Source organism: Ambystoma mexicanum, chromosome 6q (assembly GCF_040938575.1).
Source record: "Ambystoma mexicanum isolate Mex_15411 chromosome 6q, UKY_AmexF1_1, whole genome shotgun sequence".
NCBI classification, from domain to species: Eukaryota; Metazoa; Chordata; class Amphibia; order Caudata; family Ambystomatidae; genus Ambystoma; species Ambystoma mexicanum.
Window position 1 is genome coordinate 855,346,031 of NC_090937.1, and position 23,134 is coordinate 855,369,164.

At 45.2% G+C, this 23,134-nt stretch overlaps 1 protein-coding gene across 1 annotated transcript in view; it reads left to right on the forward strand.

Annotated features, from left to right (window-relative positions):
- The window catches only part of KLHL2 (kelch like family member 2), an 864,825-nt gene that overhangs the window by 462,270 nt on the left and 379,421 nt on the right, over positions 1 to 23,134 (forward strand). Inside the window, exon 5 of the mRNA XM_069631381.1 lies at positions 9,383 to 9,545. Within this exon, the coding sequence (XP_069487482.1) occupies positions 9,383 to 9,545 (163 nt within the window). The remainder of the gene's footprint in view (positions 1 to 9,382; positions 9,546 to 23,134) is intronic.

Genomic DNA, 23,134 nt, shown 5'->3' on the forward strand with positions numbered 1-23,134 from the left:
TATTTTAGAATTTCTAACACACAAGGCTATGGCTTTGACCAGACAAATGTTGAAGATTGAGTTGAAATTTGGAACATTTTCTATTTTCTACTCCTTAAATATTACAAGGGGAAGTTGGTCCCCAAACATTTATATGGTCTAGAGCTGTTCCCAGAGTGGATTTTGGAAAAACCTCTTTTATGTTAATACTTGATTTGGCATAGAGCTCTGCACCTCCCTAATTGTACCCGCATAGCAGCTATTAGGTATGAATTGGGGGTAAAATTATTGAGGGCCCGTGCTGAGTGTCATATTGTAGCTCTGTATTTTAAGTTTCTGGATCCGCCTAAGGACTCGCTTTATGGTGATTTTAATAGTATTTTGAAGTCCAAAAGGTTAACGTGTGTTAATAACTTGCCGTCCTTCTGTACCACCTTACTCCTCTCAGGGTTGGGGGGAATGAGTGTGATCTTTTGGAAAATCCCTGTCTTATTAAACAACTGATTTATAAAAGAGATTGGGTGGATAAAATTGATGTTTTACAATTCTACACTTCTTTTGAGTATTTGATCACTGATCATAAAAAGATGTGGACTGTGGCCGCCTACTTGGATTTGTATCTATGTAAACAGTTGAGCATAGAGTTTTTAAGGTTTAGATTTAATTTACATCCAACTAGACAGATTTTGGTCCGTAGAGGTACCATAGCTAAGCAACAGATATGTTGTAGATTTAGTGGGGTTATTAAGGTGGAGGAAACATTGAAGCATTTGTTTTTATATTTTACTGGTTTAACCGCATTTCGTATACTGCATTTTAAGAAATGGTTATAAAATGGATTTTATTGATTTACATAATTTATGGGAAAGACTGCTGAGGGGTTATTCCACTTCAGTTACAATTGAGGTCGTGGGTTTTTTAAATGGTCTAAACTTGGAATCTTAATGCGATGGAAACATTTGTATTCGTTTTGTACTTCCACATTTACATACTGTAATTAATCATTTGTATTTATTTTTCTTGCATGTGTATGATTGTGTTGCAAAAGGTTGAATGTATTTTTAACCATATGCAAATAAAAAAAATATCTATCTATCTATAACACTGATTCAAGCCTGTAACTCTTCGTAGCACTTATTGCTGTGCTGCTCATTACGTTTGTGATAAGTAAAATGTGGTAAATAAAATGTATGCAAACCACAAGTCATATATACTTAGCGTGAGGCATTGGCTGTCCTGCCTGATAGAAAAAACACCTTCTGGTTTCATTGCAGAATGTTCCACTATACCATGAGTCCCCTGTGCATTTTGCCAGGCTCCTTATGGGTGCTTATTTATGGGTACTGTAAGGAAGGCATGGCATCAAACAGTGAAGACAGACACAAGTGATCACAGTTCAAGGGTGTTTATTGAGCTTCAATGGGTTGATTGAATGCCTATCTTACCCTAAATCTAAGGATGGGAGCAAGCTTCGACCATCAAATAATAATAACGCAGTCCCAGTCGATTCTTTGTCAAAATAAAAGGGCCTATACTAATAAACCTATTGCCAATCCTTAATTCTAAATACAAATGGTGTGGGAAAAAGATGTATGCAAAAGAAAAGTGATCAAGAAACTATAAGCAGTTGACTTCCCTTCCCCACGCTTTCAGCACGGGATATGGTGGCACACTCGAGCTTCGCACACACTCTGGCTTCTGTGCCACAAGGATGCAGTTCAAAACATAGGTATCTGGGCCTTCTGCGCCAGAGTCTCTTTCTCAATAAAAATCTCTTGTTACAGAGTGCCTGGCGTAACAAACAAGTACCAAAGTTCCTTTCTCATCAGGATTTTCACATTCACAAGTTCTTGGGTTTATTGTTCACAATGGGTCCCCCTCAGTCAGGCTCGGGCCCCCTTAAACACAAGTTCACAATTGGTCGCCCTCGATCGGGCTCGGACCACGGGTCACCCTCCATCGGGCTTGGATCTAATAATCTGACTTTCTTTGCTTTCCTTTTGTTATCAAAATTAAAAAAGACTTTCGACTGTGCAATGGATTTATCTTCAATCATCAGAGGACCACTTCGATTCACTTCTTCCATGAGTTTCACTTTATTGTTTTTTGTTTCTGCCACTTCTTGGCTGGGCACATCACACAGAAACCTTTGATTGAGCACACCCACGGTGCCGGACCACTCTGTTACTTTGTTTCATACCTTCTCTGATTCATATTAAAGTTCAAACATTGATCAGCAATTGAGCTTTACTCGTGTCTTTCATCACACGCGTTAATATTTTTCGCTCTTGCACTCTTCATACAAATGTTGTCACTTGCAACCTTGACTTCAACACAGACCGGTCTTGCATCGGTCTCCCCAACTCACCGGCTGTGTTGATTTCTCTGGCGCTGGTTTGATCCTGGAGGCAACGACGGTACCACAGTGGTTGCAGCTCCTCCGTGACTCGGCCAGTCATGCATGAGGTCCCCGGGTATCTGTGACACACAATGCAGGATTCTTCAGTCCTATTCCCTGGTCTTGCGCCTTTTAATCTGAAGGTTTCTGGAAAGTAACAGTATCTCGCGGGAAAGGTCAAGGGTACGTCCCTCCTCGCTCTCCCATCTCAGTTTGCTGCCTTTCTCCCCTCGTTCAGCTGCCGTCTGGAAAACGATGTTCCTTTGTGTGATTTGCCTGGCTCAGAGTGTGCTCTCATGCTCTGCCTTTTTTCCATGTGTGGAAGCTTAATGGTAGTCGGCTGTGAGTTGTTAACAGTAATTGCCTGACTTTCCCTGACCATAGTAGTGGGACATGTCAGGTACAATGCTCGGTATGAGTCTGTTTTCTCCCAGAGCGGCCTGTGTGAAAGTGTTAGTGTAGGGAAGAGGGGGGGGGAGCTACAGGTCCCAGGTATCCTAACTGGTAGGATGGAGTAACAGTGTTATTTTGTTTTTTCTTTTTCTTTATTTAAGTGAATACACTACCAAATTACAATGATAAAATGTACTGTACATAGTTAAAATTATAAAATCCAATACATGCAGGGAAATAAAATAACAAAAGATAATTTACAAAGCCAGTTTATAACACGAAACACATGAAAGAAAAAATACTAAAACTTGCAGTTAAAAAAAGGAAGAGTTATTTATCAACCATTCATTCCCTTTGGCCTCACAGGCTCAATTCCCTTCCAACAGTACCCTTATTTCATTTCATCGGCACAGGCTCAAAAGACCTTCTGCTAGTGCCTTGTTAGAACAGGTTAACACCAGCAGGCACCTTATTTTCCCTCCAACTTAGGTTTTACTCTTAACCAAAGATGGTAAGCGGCAGAGATCATCACATGCGTGTCAGGCGCAAATAAAAGGCTCCAAAATTGATCACTTTCATATAAGTTAAAATGTGCATACGCCTTGGTTTAATACAGAGACAACTTCAGACATGAAGTTAGAATGTGACGTGCAGTTACAATGCGTGTACTGCACAACCAACACAAACGCTCTTAGAAAGGTATGCCCAGCCAAGCTCCCCGTACACCCAAGACTGTCAGAATGTCCAAACGCATTGATATGGCATATCAGATCAAGGCAGGAAAACACCACTTTATCAGATACTGCCTCGGGCCATTGGCAAAGCCCCCTTGATGGGTATGCTGTACATATTTACACCTTCCTTCTAGTTGAGCAATGGTCATACATCTGTCATGGTTCTGGTTCCCAACATCAATTATTTGCAAAAAGACAGGTACATCTTGTTCACAGGAGCACTGTAATGCTATATCTGAATGGTGTGCGAGAACCATGCTCTCCAAATCTCTAAACCAGACACTACACAAGTATTGTTCCACGGGTAGCACACTTGCATGTATTAGGGAGGTCTTACTATCCCCTCCAAATTTTATAGCAACCCACAATTTGCAGGTGGCAACCAACCAAAGAGACAACAGAGATTGCCAGCCCAATTCCAGTCTTACCACCTCGACTGGAACTGAGCTTGGTAAGCCCACCAGTGACCTCAAAACTTTACCCTCTAATTTGGGCAGCCAGCTAATTCCCTGCCTGGGGAAAATCTACAAAGCATAGGTGACCCCAGGAATAATTTCAGTCTTATAAGCAATCAGTTCTGCCTCCAGAGAGCGTCCACCCCACTTATCAATCACATTTTTAAGACCAACCACCTAGACCAGATCTTGGGCTTTATTGAGTCATAATGGTGGGTGGAGGTGGGAGTAGACTTTACCTCGATCCCCAGGTACCTGTAGGAATCAGTTTGATCCACTTTTTGTATCCAGTGTCCAGTTATATTTGACACCCTTCTTTGATATTTTACCAAAAAACATTATTTTTGTTTTTTGCATATTTATCCTTAAACCATTCTCTTCAGCATAAGTTAATAACTTATTCAGCGATCGTTGTAGGCCTATTGGAGTGCTATCCAAGATGACATTGTCATCAGCGTACATAAGAGTGTTTACTGCTTCATCTCCATAATGTGGGGGAAAATTGTGAGTAATCGATAAGGCCCTATGCAAATCAGACATGTACAGATTATAAAGTAATGGCGCCAGGGCACAGCCTTGCTTCAAGCCCACATTTGTCTTAATAGGCGGCGACAGAACCCCGTCTCGAGACAAACGGACTTGTACCATTGTGTTATTATAATGTTGTCTGAAAAGGTAAAGCAAAGAAGCATCAAGGCCTGACCCCTTCAGCTTATCCCATAAGTTAGACCGGATATCGGAATCAAATGCAAAGCAGACATACATAGGAGTTTCTGGATACTTATAGGCGTCTGAGATAAGGTTCTTAAGGACCCACAAGGCATGCTTAGTGCCAAAGCCGTTTCTAAAACCAAAATGATGTTTAGCCAGGGGATGTTGCTCGTCCGATCATTGGGTGAGCATTTCAAGCAAAATACCCACAATTTTCTTTTTACTGGAATACAGCATGGCAAGCAGCCTATACCAGCCGGGATCAGTTCTCATGCCCCGTTTATAAACAGGGATCAGGATAGACTCACGCCATGAACTAGGGACAATTTCTGTTTCACAGATGCGAATAAACAGCATTTTCAAGATCTCAGCCCAAATGGAGGGGTTATTTTTGAGGACAATATTTGCGAACCCATCAGGGCCAGTAGCCCTCGACGATTTAACTTTCTTGATCAGGTCAACATAATTGGCGGCCAACACTTTCTTCCAGACAATAGTGTCCACCATAGGGAGATACGAAAGATTGGACAAATTGGTTCCCGGGACCAGTAGCCTTTTTTTACCATGGCACCCCAGTTCTCAGTAGGAATACCACTGACCCCAAGGGCCAGTTGTCCGCTTCTAAGAGAACGGATCATGTGATCATGTGGCAAAATCTTTTAGAATCAAGGGTTTCGCATGATCCTATTTAAGTACTTCCATTTTACATTTGTGTATTCATAGTGGTAACCTCTGATCCATCGCCTGTAGGCCTGCTTAATTGCAGTGACTCTACACTTCCTCTCCTCCATGGACAGAGCATTACACCGCCTCACTTTGCGACACTCTGTATTGGACAGACGTTTTTTCTCTACAGTTGCGCCATCATAAGGGACCCATGGTTTATGGCCCTTAGATTTGACTGACCAGACCCGCTTATCATGGGCTCTAAGCATTGTAACCATAGTTTTTAGGTTAGAATCATACTTCGTGAGTTGGAGATCACCCTTATTTCTACAATTCTGCAATTCCTCATTTAGAGTGTTTATGTTCCGCTGAGACCAACAGAGGCGACTGCCCTGTAGGTTTACGGAGGGGTTGTCTATCAACTTCTTTCTGGGGACACCATCAGCGAGCCGCAGAGTCATTTTGAGGGTGACATGGTCACTCATCGTCACTGCTTTAGTATGTAAAGCTGGTCTCATCTCACTAATGACTCCACTGACAAATATGAAATCGATCAAGGAGGAGGAAATGCCATTTGACCAGGTGCAGTCTATACTTGCCTCTCCCATCCAGAGCAGTGTCAGATCAAACTCTGCCAAAATAGCAATCTAGTCCTTGTCGCATCCTGCACCAATTTTTCCCATTCCACCCACAATCATAGGAGACCCATAGATCAGGCAGTTTCTATTAAAATCCCCAGTCAACAAGATCCCACCCCCTCTCTTTAGTCTAACCCAAGAATGCAGTATGTCAAGTAAAGCCTCGATAAGTTTACATGTAGTGTTTCACCCTGAAGGGTCATAAAGGCCTCACACAATGGTGTCAGTTTGAGCTGAAGGGAACTCCACCAATACTGCTGCAATAGTGAAAGCCAACCTCAGAGGAGCCATCAGTCATTCCTCCGGAGCTGGAGCCCTCAGCCATCTACCCTGCATTCTAACAGTATTTTCATAGTTTTCAAACTCATCCTTTAGGTAAGAATTGCAGATTGTGTTTGTGACATGAAACATTCCCTCTCTAAGCCCCTTCCCTCCTCGACTTAAACCCCTCTCATCCCTCCATATTTCTGCAGATTCAAACGTGAATACTTCCAAGCCCAAATCAAGTAATAGCTTCACAGTTGAGCAGACCCTTTCCATTATCAGGGGTGAGACAAATGTTACCAATTTGTCACACTGTTGAATTTCGATAGTTCTATGCGTACAATATCTTCCGACGTGATTGAGGCCAGGTCCGGGATTATATGTAGCAGATTCAATAGCCACGTCCTTTTAAAAAATGGGCTGTAGGTTGAGGGTGCAGATTCACCAATTTTTTACATGTTTTGACAGGATCCTTTGCGGGGGCCCATTTTGTGATGTAGGAGTTTGTCTGGCTGCAAGGTTGGGTACCAGTCATTTGCAGCACAGGATGCAGGCCGGCATCGCCCACTTGGTCTCTGGTGTTATAGGGGGGATACCGTGTCTCGCCATCAGGTGTCCCACTCCCCGAAGACCCCTCACCCAGATGATCATCCGACACTGGTCCACCCCCAGGGTCTGGATTCAAAGGTGATGGCTGTGCTGGCCACTTGAGAGAGAGATCCCTGGGTACTAGTGGGTGAGACACCCTTTGGTTTCTCGCATACTCTTCCCTTATGCAATGTAGATGCATCTGTTTCACAGGGAAACTGGGAAAGGAAATCAACGTTCCCCTGGTATTTACCTTTTCGGTGTTCCACAGTGAAACAGTAGGGTTGCAGGTCTGAGAACCATCGCATGACTCGAGGGCTAGAGTGCTTTCTTTGACTTATCCATACTAAAGGTGAGTGGTCAGTGACAAGTGTGAACTTTCTTCCTAGAAGATAGTATCTTAGATGGACAATTGCCCATTTGATGGCAAGGGCCTCTTATTCCAACACAGAGTAGTTCTTCTCACGTGGGAAGAGTTTACGTCTAGTGAATAGGATGGGGTGTTCTAATCCATCGCAAATTTGCCACAAAACTGCTTCTAACTCTGTGAGAGAGGCATTAGTTTGTAACACACATTTTTACGAAAAGTCTACTACTTTTAGGATTGAGTTCTGACACACGGTTTGTTTTAGGTTGTTGTAACATGCATCATTCTCATCAGTCCAATGAATCTTCTGGGATTCAGCATTCCTTAATTTGTCTGTTAAGATGGCTGTTCTAACTGAGAAATTTGTGGTAAACCTGCGGTAATAACCAATCAATCCAAGGAATGCCCTGAGGTCTCTCTTGATCTTGGGAGTGGGGGCATCTAGGACAGCTTCAATTATTTCTTGCTGGGACTGGACACTGCCATTCCCTACAAAGAAGCCGAAGTATTTCACGGCCGATTGAGCCAGCTTACATTTGGATGGATTGGCAGTTAAGACGGCCAAAAGCTGGAGGTAACTTAGGCCCCCGCTGACATAAAACAGTTGGTATTCTTGGCACCAGTATTGCCTGTGCTGAGAATACCGGCAAATCCCCCCATGGAGTCCTACGAGACTCCATGGAATGGGGATTTACCGCCCTTTCCGCCACCTGTAATATCTCGGCATTACCAGGATATCAGGCAATGGAAACGGTAGGTGCGATTGCAGGTATCCTGTTGGATTTTCTACCAGGGTACAAGCAAACTTTGAATGAGGCCCATTGTCTTCAAATCCATCCATAACATGTTTAACTCGCTGCTACCTCCCTGGCTACTCTTCACTCAACCTCCTCCAACAACCAGCTGTTCTTCACCCTCTGTGTGCCCTTTCTCGTTTCTGTTCCTCCTCTCTTTTTGCCACTCACCACTGGAATTCTTTTCCCCCTGACATCATTAATGCCCCACCCATGCACCCTATCTAAAGTTAAGGCTCCTCTCCTCTTTGGCCTCCCGTTGCACCCCATAACTTGCCTTCATCCAACTTCCATCCCCCCATCATCCGCTAACATGCCTGTTCCGCTTTCAAACCAATCATTCTAATGCCTCACCTCCTTATTTCATCTTCTTGTTCATTGTTACTCTCTCCTGTCCCTCTCATAGTTCACGTCAGTCATGTGTTGACCCTGGTTCTTGTCCCACGTCCCCCAACACTACTGTCTCATTTTCTCTTATCAGTTTGTAAAACCTTTTGGGTAAAAAGGTTGTATGTCTCCTCTACTCAAATAAATACATGTGGATGCGTACTAACATTCCCTCATTAGTGCTTCAGCTTGAACCAGAAATTCAGCGGTAACGGAATTACACCACTTTTTATCGGGCCCAATTGAAAGTTTGGTATTTCAGAAATTGAATGAGGATAATGGGGAGAGCATTTGTGTTGTAGTTGTGACCTCTAGTGATCTCGAAGTGATATCTCTGAATGATTCACCATCTCCAGTTTTGCAGTTGGGGATATTTAACTGTTTGGGATTCTTTTTTTGGACATCCTACTGCATATGTTTTGATGACATTGTAGTTGTGCTCATAGAAACGTGATTTGACTCAAAATGATGGAACGCATCGATTAATAACCTTTAGATGGTTAAAGATACACTCCTCCAAACTATGAAGAGGTGCCTGCCATTTGAATCAGGATGGTGTTTTTCAAATCGCTCTTCATAAAATATGCAATCGCTAATTTCTATCTCCGTAATAAGAAGCACACTTTAAAATTGAACTTGCTTTGTATAAGAGTGCTGTTTTTTTTCTCCACGTTTCTCATCAACCATAAACAGTATTCGAAGGGGGCTGACTTTATATATACGAACTGCACCACACAACCACACAACAGCCACCTGGTTTATCAAGTAACCCCCATGTATGAGCTGCTCGCAATCCACTGGAAGGAGTCTGATGATGCAGTCTGCCGAAGATGGTTGCTCTCTTCTTTTCCTGCAAGGGGCACACCGATCCAGTCATGGCTTGTGTGCGTGTCCATGACTTAGTGTGACTGTACTATGATAATGGACATTTCTGAACTCTAGGCTGAAAGATTTGCTCACTCGCTCCTGCCCTGCAGGTTTGATATCTGTAAACATGTTGTCTTTCAGGTACTTCTGCCAGCAGCTGGTCTGCTGCAGCTACAGGATGTGAAGAAGACATGCTGCGACTTCTTGGAATCCCAGCTCCATGCCACCAACTGCCTAGGAATCCGTGCTTTTGCAGACATGCATGCATGCGTCGAGCTGCTTAACCAAGCCAACAAATTTGCAGGCAAGTACATTGAGGTAGTGTGTGAGAATCTCGATTGTGCATTGGGGAAGGCATACCGGTTGAAAAACATAGAGTCTCTTCTATCACGGATGACTCTTATTGTGCATACCATTCAACACAGTGTACTGACACATCACTTTGTACAGTGAATGCTGCATGTATTCTGTAATGAGGTTCATGAGCTCCCTTTTGCTGGGGACGTATGGCGTAGCATAAGGGAGGAGGGCAACCAATGACTGCTATAGTTACTCTGCCTTGGAGTCTCGCCTGATGCTGGTCAGCATCTGTGCTGTGGTGCAGCTGCGGGAGGGATGCAGCAGGAAGAGGGGTTGCCGCCTCTTCACAACACTTGCAACACAGAGAAAGGGAGCCAAGGTGCTGTTGATTGCTAAGGGTAACTGACAAGGAAATTGAGTGGTGGAGGATCAGCAGAAATGTTAAGATGTGCCAGCGTGGAGACTGTGGAGATGGTGTGCCCATCTCACACAGCAATGTCTAGGTACACTTAGACGCCTGGGAGGTGTGTATGGTGGCTGCACATTTGGTGCTGAAGGAGGCTTGAGGAAGAGCTCTGTTCATATCGGTAAAGGCACTGAAATGCACAAACAGGACGGTCAGGAGAAAAGGACTTGCCAATAACTAGCATTGTCTTGCACCAGTAGATGCTTGGTGGATTACCACTTCTGCGTAACATGTATATCTTGCATCATGCACCACAAGGGTTAAATGTTGGAGTTTGTTGGGTAGCCCCCACCGATCTGGGGAGCATTGGTCAGTGCACTCAATGTGTATAGGACAGAACACTACTGTTCGTTAACTCCCAGACCTACCAAACAGCTGAATTAACACATACCTTGGTAGCCATTTGGAGAAGATAAAGCTGTGTAGAGTGTGGGTTTCCAGTTGTCTGTTTATGCGTATTCTGCTATCCTGAGCAGAAGCCCCAAAACTGTGGCATACAGGGTGGTGAACACTGTTGGAGCAAGATGAATGAGCCAACTAATTCCATCTTTACAAATACAAAACGTGCATGGACGTGTTTAGCAGTTCCAACAGAAATAGAAGTGGCATGGGAAAGCGGTTGGATGCCTTACAGTCGTATTTAATGCCCACAGGTGTTGCCATACATTGAAGATCAGAGGGAAGCAGATTATCCAGACCAGGCCCTTACAAGAAGAAGAAGCAGATGCGGTGAAGATGGAGGTCATGTTAGCTATTAGGATAGAGCATTCAGGAAACTCAAATACACGCTTGGCAAAACAAAAATGTTTCCCTTGAATGTTATCATGTTTCCGCAAAGCAGAATCCATGAACAGTTATAAGGTGGGATTCAGAGCATTAATGTAATCATGTCAGTTTACCGGGCTATAGGATAAGTATATTTGTAACTGACTAATTAATAAGAAGTTTAATATAAAAATCCAAAAGAGACAGCAGATCCTGAAATATCCCAGGTTAACAGAGGGCATAAAGATTTTCAGGGTTACGGAACTGAGCAATAAATGTATCAAAAGCATTAAATAATGAAAATAATAGGGAGAGTTGCGAGGATAGACCGTGGGGTAAGGCTCAGAATGTTATTTTTTTGCCACTGCGACCAGTGGCAAAATAATCACTATACCTCCAGAAGCTAGCAATGTTTGTTTCAAGTGTGGGTGGGCTGTTCATGTGGCCAGTTTAAGCGAGTGCCCCGCATTGAGAAGTGAGTGCCAAAAGCGTGGCATTCGCAGCCATTTTGCAATAAAGAACACAGGCCGTACTTACATTTTGTTGAACCTAGTGTGGGCAATGACGTGATTGAGAAGGTAATCTTACAAGTGAAAGGTTGCGATAAAAAGGGTAATTAGTGTCAAGTTATGATTGCCAGTGTGGGATAGAAAGGTTGTTAATCATTGGTCCACCATATAGTATAATAACATGGTTTGGGGAAGGATGTCAAGGACCGTGAAGAACATATTTGAGGTTGAGATTATTGTTTGGTGTGCTCAAGGAAAATGGTTTGATTGTACAATAGAAAAAGTGCCAAATCAAAGTACGGTGTAGTAATGTGCTTGCCAGCACTATGAAGGTCTGCATGGAATGTTAGTGTGGAATGTTGGTCAGAGCACTCAGTGAGTGTTCTGAGAATGTCAGTTGGAAGGTAGCTGGCTGGGGTGTGGCTGGGCCATTGGTTTGTGCATTACTTTATACTGGGTTGTGCAACTCCGGGCCTCGAGGATCCAGAATCCTGATGGGTTTTCAGGATATCCCTCATTAATACAAAAGCAACTTTATGGTCTGTCCACTGCACATAGTCCATCCGCTTAATTATTAAATCCAATACTCTATATTCTTCACCCTATTGATTATTATTCATATATGTTTTATTGTTAATTCACTATCAGGTCCTTGTCTCACCCTGGGCACAAATTGTTTCTGATGGTTATGAAAAAAACATATTATTTTCAATTTCCTAATGAATTTATATAGATCAATCTGTATATTGATCCAATCACTTTCAATTGATGGTGCAAAGGACATTCCTTTTTTGAGTAATGACAATTCCTCATCTTTCAGTACTTTATTTGACAAATTAAGCACCAAATGTACATGTTCTGTTGTTTTTGTGTCCATGATGGGGTGACTGTTAGTCGAATGTCTGAAGCCTCTCCCCGTAGATTGTTTCCCACCTCTGGTATCACGTTTACTTGTGGGTTAGTTGTCATATGTGAAACAAAAGGAGTTTGAAACCTTACTCTCTTGTTTATAGCTTTGAAATTGCCCTTTTTTATTCTTCTTTTGAGTTGATCTAAAAATCTCTTACTACCAGAGGGTTCTGAGTTTTCCAAGCCTGCTTCTGGATCAATTTCCGGATTCGAGCTGGGCAGGGATGATTCAGTTGTGCTAGTTCTTTGTTGAGGTTTATTAAAATCCTCATATTTGTTTTGAAAGGTATAAACTCTAGCATCTCTATAATCTTTGTCGTCCCTGAAAGATATCTGTGATTTGTGCAATTTCATCTCATTGTGGTGAATTTTCAATAATTCATACATAATTTTATTGTTTTTCTCTTAAATTGCTGGAATCCCATTAATTGATTTAATCTCTTGTTTGACTATTTCTATCTGTTCAATTACCCGGGCTTGTTCTCTAGTTGCATGTTCTATTAGCATGTCTTTGTCTTCATTATTTGAGAATTCTGGGAATATCAATATCCTTAGTCCTTTCGGTATTTTGTTCTGTTCCAAGTATTGCTTCATCGTTGCATTCTCTCAAAATGTATTAATTTCCCGTCTCAAGAGTTTAACATATTTCTGCCTTAAAGTTTCAGTTTTCGTACTTATTTTTCTGAGTGCATTCAGTGTACTCCCTCTGGGTGAAAATAATTCTATACCATCTTCGTTTCTTGACATCAAATATTCTGTCATGTTAGGTTAATGTGGTTTTTAATGCCAAGCAAGTCGGAGTAAACTCAAAGCAAAATGATCCACCTCCAATTACTTATGGTGGGGGGAACTATACTCCACTGCGCATTCGACCCAATTATTGGTTTCTGTTAATTAAATCAAACACTTTGAATGTAAAGCATGGGACACCCTTGCTGTAAAGACTACCACATAAGACTCAAAGTCCCCTCATGAGTCTAATCCTAAAACATACAAGAGCAACTTTATGGACTGTCAACTTTGCATAGTCCATCAGCTTAGTTATTAAATCCAATTCTTTATATTCCTCACCCTTATTGGTTATTATTATTGGTTATTATTCATCAAATATCTCAAACTGTCCCCTTTTTCACAATCATGAGTTTTCATTAATGTTCATGAAGAAAAATGGGCATACATTTAGAATTATTGTATGCAAATGTATCTCATGAATATTAATGAGAGGTACCCTGAAAAGCAGACATGGATCCGGCCCTCGAAGCATGAAGTTGGACAACCCTGGAAGGAATGTACTTATATGCTTTACCTTGGAATCCAGTCTGGTACATCTTAACAAGGACCAAGTTACTTTATACGGCCAGTGGATCTATCGTTTGTCATCAAATTGTTTCTCCTATAAGGGCCACTCACTGAATTCTGTCTGCTGTTTTTCTTTGTCTGAAAGTACCTTTTTAAATGAGAACTGTTTAAATGGGAAATGTGCGTATATTCCTGGACTGTGTTCCCCATTGTCCATTTTTTCTAGAATTTCTTCTTCCTGTACCTTTCATTTTGCTTATCCTTTTCACTCCAGGCTGACTTGCTATACCGGTTTCGGTCCTGTTTATTATTTCCTATTCTTCTGTTATTGTATTGTATTGTATTGTTTATTTATATAGTGCCTATACATAGGCAAGTGTTTCAAAGCGCTCAAGGAGGGTCGGAACATGGGGAGAAAACAAACAGTCACTCAGAGCCCTGGAAATTCTGAGATGATAATAGTCTGCACAGGCAGAGTAAGTGAGTGAAAGAACTTTTAACAGTTTGTGCAATAGCAAATAGGCCTGACGGCGATTCTACAGATTTAACAGTGCAATTAAGGGGCGAAGACAGGCGAGACAAACAAACTATCTACATGCGCAGTGCGTTCAGATCGAACAAGTGCACAGAGGGTCACAGGGAGGGGGAGGATCCAGTGCACCCGGTCGGTTGAGACTGGGGTAAGTGCAGAGAGAGCCACTCTCTTGGTTTAAATTCTCAAGTGCGAGAGGACTGGCGGGGGTGCTGGGGACCAGGGAGACTCCGATGTACACCGGGAGGCCAGTCAGCATGCTGTAAGGAAGAGGAGGGAGGGAGCGAAAAACAGAACTGGGTTAGCAGTATAGAGGGAGAGAAGAAGAAAGTCTTGAGAAGTTTCCTGAATTTGAGGAGATCCGGCCTAAAACGAAGGGAGGCACGGAGGTTATTCCAGAGTGAGGCACCTGCTGAGGGTAAGGATCTCCCCCCAAATCTCTGCTTGGAGAACCGGCTCACTTGCAGAAGGTTGGCGGTAGATGAGCGGAGGGTTCGTGAGGGATCTTGGTAGGCAGCGTTGCAGGTAGGCAGGTCCCAGGTCCTAAGAATGTTACCAATCTTGTTGTGCCTTTACCTTTATGGGGTAGATCCCCATACCCTCTTTGATGTGCCCTGCACCACTTCCCCTTCCAGCCCATCTCTTGCCTTACTTTCATGGCATGCTTTTTCCTCATTATGATCTGTTGCTGCGTGGCTTAGATATAGTTCCTTTGTGCCCACCATCTTTATTGTCCTCGAGCTATGCTTCCTCAAACAGTAACATTTTAGTGACCAGGAACTCTGACCCTTTTTCACGGCGGGTAGTATTCTAGCACGAGAGTATGGGCGGGTAGATGTAGACCCACAGGAAGTCTATTATGTGGGGCATACCAAAAATGCTCAGTGTGTGAAAACAAAGGCTGCACTGGTTGATGCAATACTTCAAGCAACTGAGCTGCAAGGGAAGGGGCAATTGCTGTTGTTCCTAGGTTTCAATATATTATATGAAGTTTGTTCAGAATTTTGCAGATTGTACAATAAATATGTGAAGTTAGCTAAATAAAGATGTGGCACTTGGGTGGTCAGATGAGTGACAGCATAAAGATGTCAAGCAGGCTGTCAATAGTGCTCCCACGGTTAGTTAGTACATTGGATTCAAGTGCAAAGATTCTAACGGTGGATGAGATTGTGACTGAAGCAGTGTTGGTGCAAGTGAACAAAGGCAAATTAGCCCATTTAATTTCTTTTTGCTTCTAGGGTCCTATGAGGCACTGAAAAAGATATGCTATAATTCAGAAGGACGTGTTGGCTTTTTGCTAGTCGTTCAGACCTGTATGAAGTCTGTTATGGGGCATGGCATGTCACTTTAATTAAGTCTGACCATAAACTTATGTCACTGCTGTTGACAATTAAGAGGATGGGCACTGCCTCGCCCGGCATTGCAAGACGGGTGCTAGATATCATGGACTTCTATTTCATAATAGATTGCAAGCTTGGAGTTTAGAGTGTGATCGCTGATTGTCTATCGCCATAATCAGCAAGCGTGAATGAGATAAGTTCAGACATGGAAGAGGACACTCTGATTGCAAATGTGCCTCCTGCTATTGATGCCTATGAGTGGGATAAGGCGAACAAATCAGATCCAATGCTATTTACGTAGGATTCATGGAAGGATGGAACAGTCGTGCACTGAGAGTAAAGAGCTGTCAGGTTATGAAATGTTGCTAAATCAGTTATCTGATGGCAGTTGGGAAATGATGTTGGGATAGAGGTTTCTCCCCAACAATGTGCCACTGAGAGCTCCTAGGTGTGGGTCGCAAGCTTGGTCTACGCAGTGTCCCAAAGCAATGCTATTACAACATATAGGACCTCATTACAGGTGTTCCAGTCTGGAAATAAGGGTGCTGGTAGCAAGGTACCAGCACCATTTCTGAACTAGCAGACTACAACTCTTCTTTCTGGGCCCTCTGCGCCCGGCAGGTTTGACCTGCTGGGTGCAACAACCCCGGAAAGCAGAGTTCTCACATAAGCAACGGCACCGTTATCAACGGTGCCTGTGCTTCCGAGTCCCCATTTCCGTGGAGTCCTATGGAAATCCACGGAAATAGGGACTTACCAAATCCGCCGCCTGACTTCCCACTTCCGCCCCACTGTGGCATCTAATATCCCAGTGGCACCGGAAAGTCAGATGTTACGAACCCGCCGGTAGCAACGGTGGGTTGCTGCTGTCCTCTTAATGAGGCCCATAGAGCTTAAACCCAACTTGTGAAATTAACATGTACTGTTAAGGTTGAGAAAGGGCACATTTTTGCCAGTGATGTCAGAGAAGGGGTTAGGGAGTGAATGTCAGCTGGGGTGGCCTTCAAGACAATCTTTCATCAAGAACATACATTTCTGGTTACAATAAAAGAGCCTGAACATGAGGATAGAGTGTTTGTATTTATTTTTAAAGAGGAAGCTGAGCACCCTCTTTCCCAGGAATCTCCTTGTTGAAAAGAATTTAAAAAACATCCATGCACCTCTAATCTGGAGATGTCCCTTGAACTGGACCAATTGTAGACATTTACTCCATTATTGCATTTTTCACTAAACATGCAATAGTTGGCGTTTATCTCTCAAGTGGGATGATGGAGACACTTGATCAGTAGTGCGTGCTGTTGCCCTCCTTCGGATTCATGTTGAAGCATGCACTCTTGTTTTAAACACATGTATGGCACAGACGTAGACTGCTTACAGAACGAGGCAATTATTTTGATGATTTCTCTCCAAATGCTGAACCTCAAAGAGCATCTTCTCGTTCGTCTCATAGGCAAGTCGCATGGAAGTAGAGCTGTCATTAGCGAGGTAAAGTGACACATTTTGCTTTTAATATACTCTAATAAAAGAAATCTCTCTGGCAATCACTAGAGCTCAATTAGATGGAGCTGTCACAGTTCACCAAGACCTGTGGCTTCTAACTAGGCTTCACCTACATGCAATATCCAGTCCTGACGGGTTGTCTAGCCATCTTCGGTTTCAGAGCTATTCACTGTACACTTCACTACAAAGTGTGCAGACAGGATAAGATTCTGAACTATACAGACAGAGAGAAGGTCCTGGGACACTTTCGGAAAGGTGGGACGATACACAGAGCATCCGCATCCGTCACGGCGTACCCGGACTATAACCTCCTGGTACAAAGGCAGCGACTGAATTATGGAAGGATTAAGAGGAGATTACAGGAAACGGGACATAAGTACATGCTGATGTAACCTGCGAAGTTGAAGGTGTTCCACAGGAACAAGACGCTATTCTTCGAGACCCCGGAAGATGTGGCAAAGTGGTTGGATGCCCAGAACTGTTCGGCGAGCGCGGATGATCAGGCGGAGGATGGGTTGGAGAAGTAAACCAAAGTCTCCAGGATTGTTTTGTTTTGTTAGGCTGAAAGAACATTTGCCCGTGGACTTGAATATAACACAGCTGACAGGGGTATTACTGAGAGCCTGCAAGATATGACGGTACACAAGGAAATTAAGGTAACTGGGGCACATTATTAATTTAACAGGATTATAGGTGCAGCAATAGACCAATAGCACCAGAAGACATACTACTATCCTCCATAGTTTGTTTAGTTAGGGTACGGTTAGATCTGTATCCCCCTGCTGAGCTCGAGTAGCGGTACTCCGAGAAAGAGCTAGATGCGGGACAGCCTGAGATCCAGGGATGGAGCTGGGCGACAGTTGGGGTTGGGGGGAGTGGGAGGATGGGGGAGTTGGGGTAGTTCAACAGTTTGGGAAAGTTGGGGAGTGGGCTGGGGAGAGCAGCAGTTGGGGAGGGCTAGGGTGGGGGTGGGACGGAGCTGGGAGTTTGAACGAGCTTATATCCACGCGCTGCTGCGCACGATGCAGAAGATAAGGGAGGACAGAGGTGGTACTGGATATGGATGAAACATGGGAGACCTTAAGATAGTAACCTGGAATGTCAGGGGGCTCAACAGTTACTTGAAGAGGAATAATATCATGATGTACTTAAGGAGGCAGAAAATAGATATCGCCCTACTACAAGAAACTCATCTCACAAAATAAAAACAAGAGGTGATAAGGAAGAAATGGAAGAGAACCACCATAGGGGCATCGTATTCGGCATATGCCAGACGGGTAATTACCTGGGTAGCACCACATGTCCCCTTTCAGCTATTGCAGTCCTCAGCAGATTCTGACGAGAGGATGGTGGCAATACGGGGACTGATAGAAAATAGAGAATTGTGTATTATTAATACATATGCCCCGAACCAAGACAATGTGGCTTACTTCAAGACCTTATATAGTCAAATTAGCCCGTACATGGGGAGTGTGGTAATATGGGGAGGTGATTGGACCCCAGAGTGGATAGGTCAGACAGGAAATTAGACAAACCCACCCCCGCAGCCAGAACTTTGAGGACCCTGTTGGGAGACTTTAGGCTGGAAGATATATAGAGGCTACAACACCCACATGATAGACATTACTCGCACTACTATGCCCCACATAATTTGCACTAAATCTGGTAGGAAAAAGTTTAAAAAGGACATCCTGGTCTCCAACCCAGGCCTCCCTATCGCTGACACCTACACTAGTGCCTGCTCCAAGGAAACTCTTACTGACATCCTCTTTTTTGTGCCTTCACCTGACCTATGGACCCTTCATATGGTCTCTGTGCTCTCTCCTTTCTCCTCTTCTCCCATTAATGGTGGCACCCGTTGGGTTGTCCTCTTGGCCCCCTTCCGCTCCTCTAAGGCCATCATTAATGTCTATGCTAATGGGACCGTCTTGGTCCAAGGCCCTCAGGCCAACCTTCACCTCTTTGATAGACGCTTCCCACGCCTCATCAACTTCCTTTCCTCTCCTGCTGTCCCCCTCCTCTGTCCTCGGCTACCTTGCCTCTACCCTCCCTCCCTGCTCCCTCTCTTGCTCCTTCTTCGCTTCCCTCTTCTACACCACCCCAGGGCGTACCTCTGATCTGTACCCCTCCCTGGAAGTCCTTCAAGGATGGCAACCTTCTCCACATTGCCACTCTAAACTCTCGCTCTGCCATCAAACATTCCTCTGATATCTGTCGCCTTCTTGAGGAACTGGACCTGGATGTCCTTGGTCTCACTGAGACATGGTTCACGGCCAGCTCTGTCACCAGCTTTGACACACTCCTACCTGACGGTTACAAGATCCTCTCCGTGCCCAGGCCCAACCGTGCAGGGGGGAGTGTGGCCCTTATCTTCCCTGAGTGGATTCCTGCCACTGTCACTCCTACGCAGACCTACTCCTCTTTTGAGTGTCTTGTCTGCCGACTCTCTCTCTCTCCTAGCCATTCCCTTACAGTGGCTACTATCTATCGGCCACCTGATCAAATTTCCTCCTTCCTCTCTGAGTGGGCTGACCTCTCCTCCTCACTCCTGGCCTCAACCACTCAACTCCTCTTCCTTGGTGACTTCAACATCCACCTGGATGCCTCCTGTCCCCCCTCTGGACTCTTTTGTGACCTCTGCGACTCTCTCTCACTCTCTATTCACCCGTCTGGGCCTACCCATTCTGCAGGGCACACTCTTGATGCTCTGATCTCTTCTGACCTTCCCCTCTCTGTCCCTCTCTCCACTCCTCCCTCCTGCAGTGATCACTTTCTCCTATCCTCCCACCTCACCCTCCCTACCCCACAGGCAAAGCCACCCTCTTCACTGCCACCCACCTTCTCGGTCATCCGACCCATGAAGTGCGTGTCAGTTGAGGCTTTCGCTGCCACCTTCTCGCCTCCCCTCCCCCTTCGGCTGACTCCCACCCTGACACAGCCCTCTCCACGCTCCACTCTGCTATATCTGATACTCTTGATATCCTTGCCCCTGTCATGAGAATCCGCCTGAAGCCCAAAGCCAAATGTAACCCCTGATATGACTCAGATCTCGTCACCCTAAAACGCAAGTGCAGGGTGGCAGAGAATGGCGTGCTTCAAGTACATCCTCTGACAAACTGGCCTGCCGCCTGCTCCAAAGGCAATACCGTCTCTCCGTAGCCCGCATCTCTGCTGCATCTAACAACTTGGCCGAACTCTTTAAAATCTGCAAGGAGCTTGCCAACCCAGCTGCAGTCTCTAACTCTCCTGTCCCCTCCCAGGCCCTCTGCACTGCACTGGCCTCTCACTTCATCTCTAAAACTCAGGACATCCTGTCCACACTCTCCTCCTATCACCTCCCTCCATCTCTTCCTGGCTCCTCCTCTGGCCTTTCTGCAGCCACCCCTCCTCCCTCCTTCTCTGCCTTTCCCCTTTTTTCTGCTGACGAGGTTTCCAGACAAGTCCGATCTATGAAAGTCTCGTCTAAACAGGTTCACCCCTGCTCCTCCAAAACTATCAAGGACCACATCGACTCCCTGGCTCCTGCCCTGGCTGACTTTTGCAACCACTCCTTCGCCTCTGGAGTCTTCCCATCCCCCATTAAGCACTCCCTTGTGCACCTTCTTCTTAAGAAACCTTTGTCCGACCCCTCCTGCCCGGCTAACTATCGCCCAATCTCCATCACTCCCTTCCTGGGCAAGCTCCTGGAGAAACTGGCCATCTCCCAGCTTAACCTCCATGCTGAATCAGTTGGTAGTCTTCATGACCATCAATCTGGCTTCAGAGCTGCCAGAAGCACGGAAACTGCTCTCCTGAACATCCGTGAGGACCTGCTCTCGAACCTCGACTCCAACACTCTGTGTGTTCTCATTCTGCTCGATTTCTCTTCTGCCTTTGACACTGTCAACCATGCCATCCTGCTCAACCGTCTCCGTGATAACCTGGGTATCACTGGTCAGGCTCTGGCGTGGCTGACCTCTTCCCTTTCCAATCAACCCTCCCAGGTCCAACTGGGGTCTTTCCTCTCCGACATCTTTTTCTCTACCTGTGGTGTCCCCCAGGGATCTAATCTCTCTCCCTGGCTGTTCAACCAGTATCTGGCACTCCTTGCCCACCGCATCGCCACTCTCTGCCCCAACTTTCAGTGCTATGCGGACGATACCCATCTCACTTTCAGGCTACCCTCGGCCTCCTCCTCTCCTTCCCTCATCTCCGACTGTCTGTCTGCTATCCAGGAATGGTGTGCCGCCAATGACCTCTGCCTTAATGCCAGTAAGACTGAGATTCTACTCATCGGCACACCCACTCCCTCCTTCCCTGCAGCGCTCTGGCCAGCCTCTCTTGGCCCGCCTCCTGCTCCTACTTGCAAGGCAAAAAACCTCGGGGTCATCTTTGACTCAACACTCTCCTTCTCTCCTCATATATCTGACGTCTCCAAGAAGTCACACTACCAGCTGCACCTCCTCAGAGGTATTCTTCCCTTCCTCTCCTTCCCCCAGAAGCTCACAGTCTCCAGAGCCCTGGTTCTCTCGAAGCTGGACTACTGTAACAGCCTCTATCTTAATCTGCCTGCCTCCACTCTCCGCCCTCTGCAACTCATCCAGAACAGGACTGCGAGACTTGTCCTTGGCCTCAAGCCCAGGGACCATATCTCTCCAGGACTGAAATCTCTACACTGGCTCCCAGTGGCTGCGAGGATTAAGTTCAAAACCCTCTGCATTGTCCACAAGGCCTTCTGGGGCCTGGGGCCTAAATACCTTCAACTCTCTCTTCCTAAATATCTTCCTTCCCGAGCCCTTCGCTCATCTGTCTCCAACTCCCTCAGGGTCAGCCGTTTCTCGAAGCAACGAGCTGGGGGTAGATCTCTCTCTGCGGCAGGGGCCTCCCTCTGGAACAGCCTTCCTGCCTCCCTGAAACTTGAGGAGAACCATCTTCGGTTCCGGAAGCACCTCAAAACCTTCCTCTTTGCTTCTGCTTTCTCACTCCCTCTTCCCTGCTAAATTCTTCACTGAAACTGCACTGAACCTGCACCTGGGCCACTCTCACCGACCTCGGTCCTTGGCCCAGCCACTCTCCACTTGCACTGCCTCCCTGGCAACCCCTGCACTCCGGGACTGTCTCTGCATCCCTACAGCTCCCCCCTCCCAGCACTTGTCTGCACTTACCTTGCACTTGCCACCAGCTGGCTCCATTTATTTATTTATTTTTATTCTACTTACCCTGTTCAGCACTTCCCCCCCTCCCCTTCCCCTTGCACTTTTTCCCTTCCCCCCTACCCCTGCACTTGCGCGATCTGAATGACACCTGGCCTAGTAGGATCGTTGTCTGTCTTCCCCTTGTTCCCCCCTCCCTGCCTCGCCGCGCCTTGAAACACTTGTGTATAGGCGCGTTACAAATGCCATATCATATCATATCATATCATATCATATCATATCATATCATACACGGCTAGATTATATGTTTACTGCTTCAGAGATGATGGGAGAGATAGTGCGGTCTGAATATAAAGGGAGGGTACTCTCAGACCACTCGCCCCTGATCTTAACATGGCAATATCTGCCTCGTAGAGCTAGGATCCCAACATGGCGGCGCAGAGCCAAATCATTGAAAGACACAGTGTTCAGAGGGGACCTGAGGTAGGAAATTGTAGAATACTTTGAAAATAACACTGGAAGTGTAGAATCAGCCGGCACTCTATGGGAGGCATTCAAGGTGGTGGTGAGGGGATCAGCTATAGCTAAATCTAAAGGGCTGCAAGGAGGAATACTGCAGGAGCTACAGAGGGCAGAGGCGAAACTAGAGGTAATCATAAGTAGAGCAGATAACACCCCGGAGGAGGCCGAAACCATAAGCCAATTGCAACAAGAGTGTGAAGGTCACTGGGAGAGTTTATGTAACTTAAATTACAAGAAATACATAGAGAGGCATCACGCTGGTAGAGACAAGCCAGGGAGGCTGCTAGTGTGGTTATACAAAAATGAGACACCTAGATCAATGATCAGAGCAATACAGGGGGAGAGTGGACAAATACTAGATACTCAAGGGGGCGTGAATGGAGGGATCCTCGAGTTCTATAAACAATTGTATGGAGATGTATATGGGGGAGAGTGGAGCGAGATAGTGGAGACACTAGGGGATATTGGCTTATCTAAATTCAGTGCGGAAGAGAGAGCGAACCTAGATGCCCCAATCACATTGGAGGAACTAGAAGCGGTGATTGAGCAATTACCTACTAGTAAGGCCCCGGGAGCGGACAGACTCCCCAGTGAGTTATACAAAACGTTTAAAATGGAA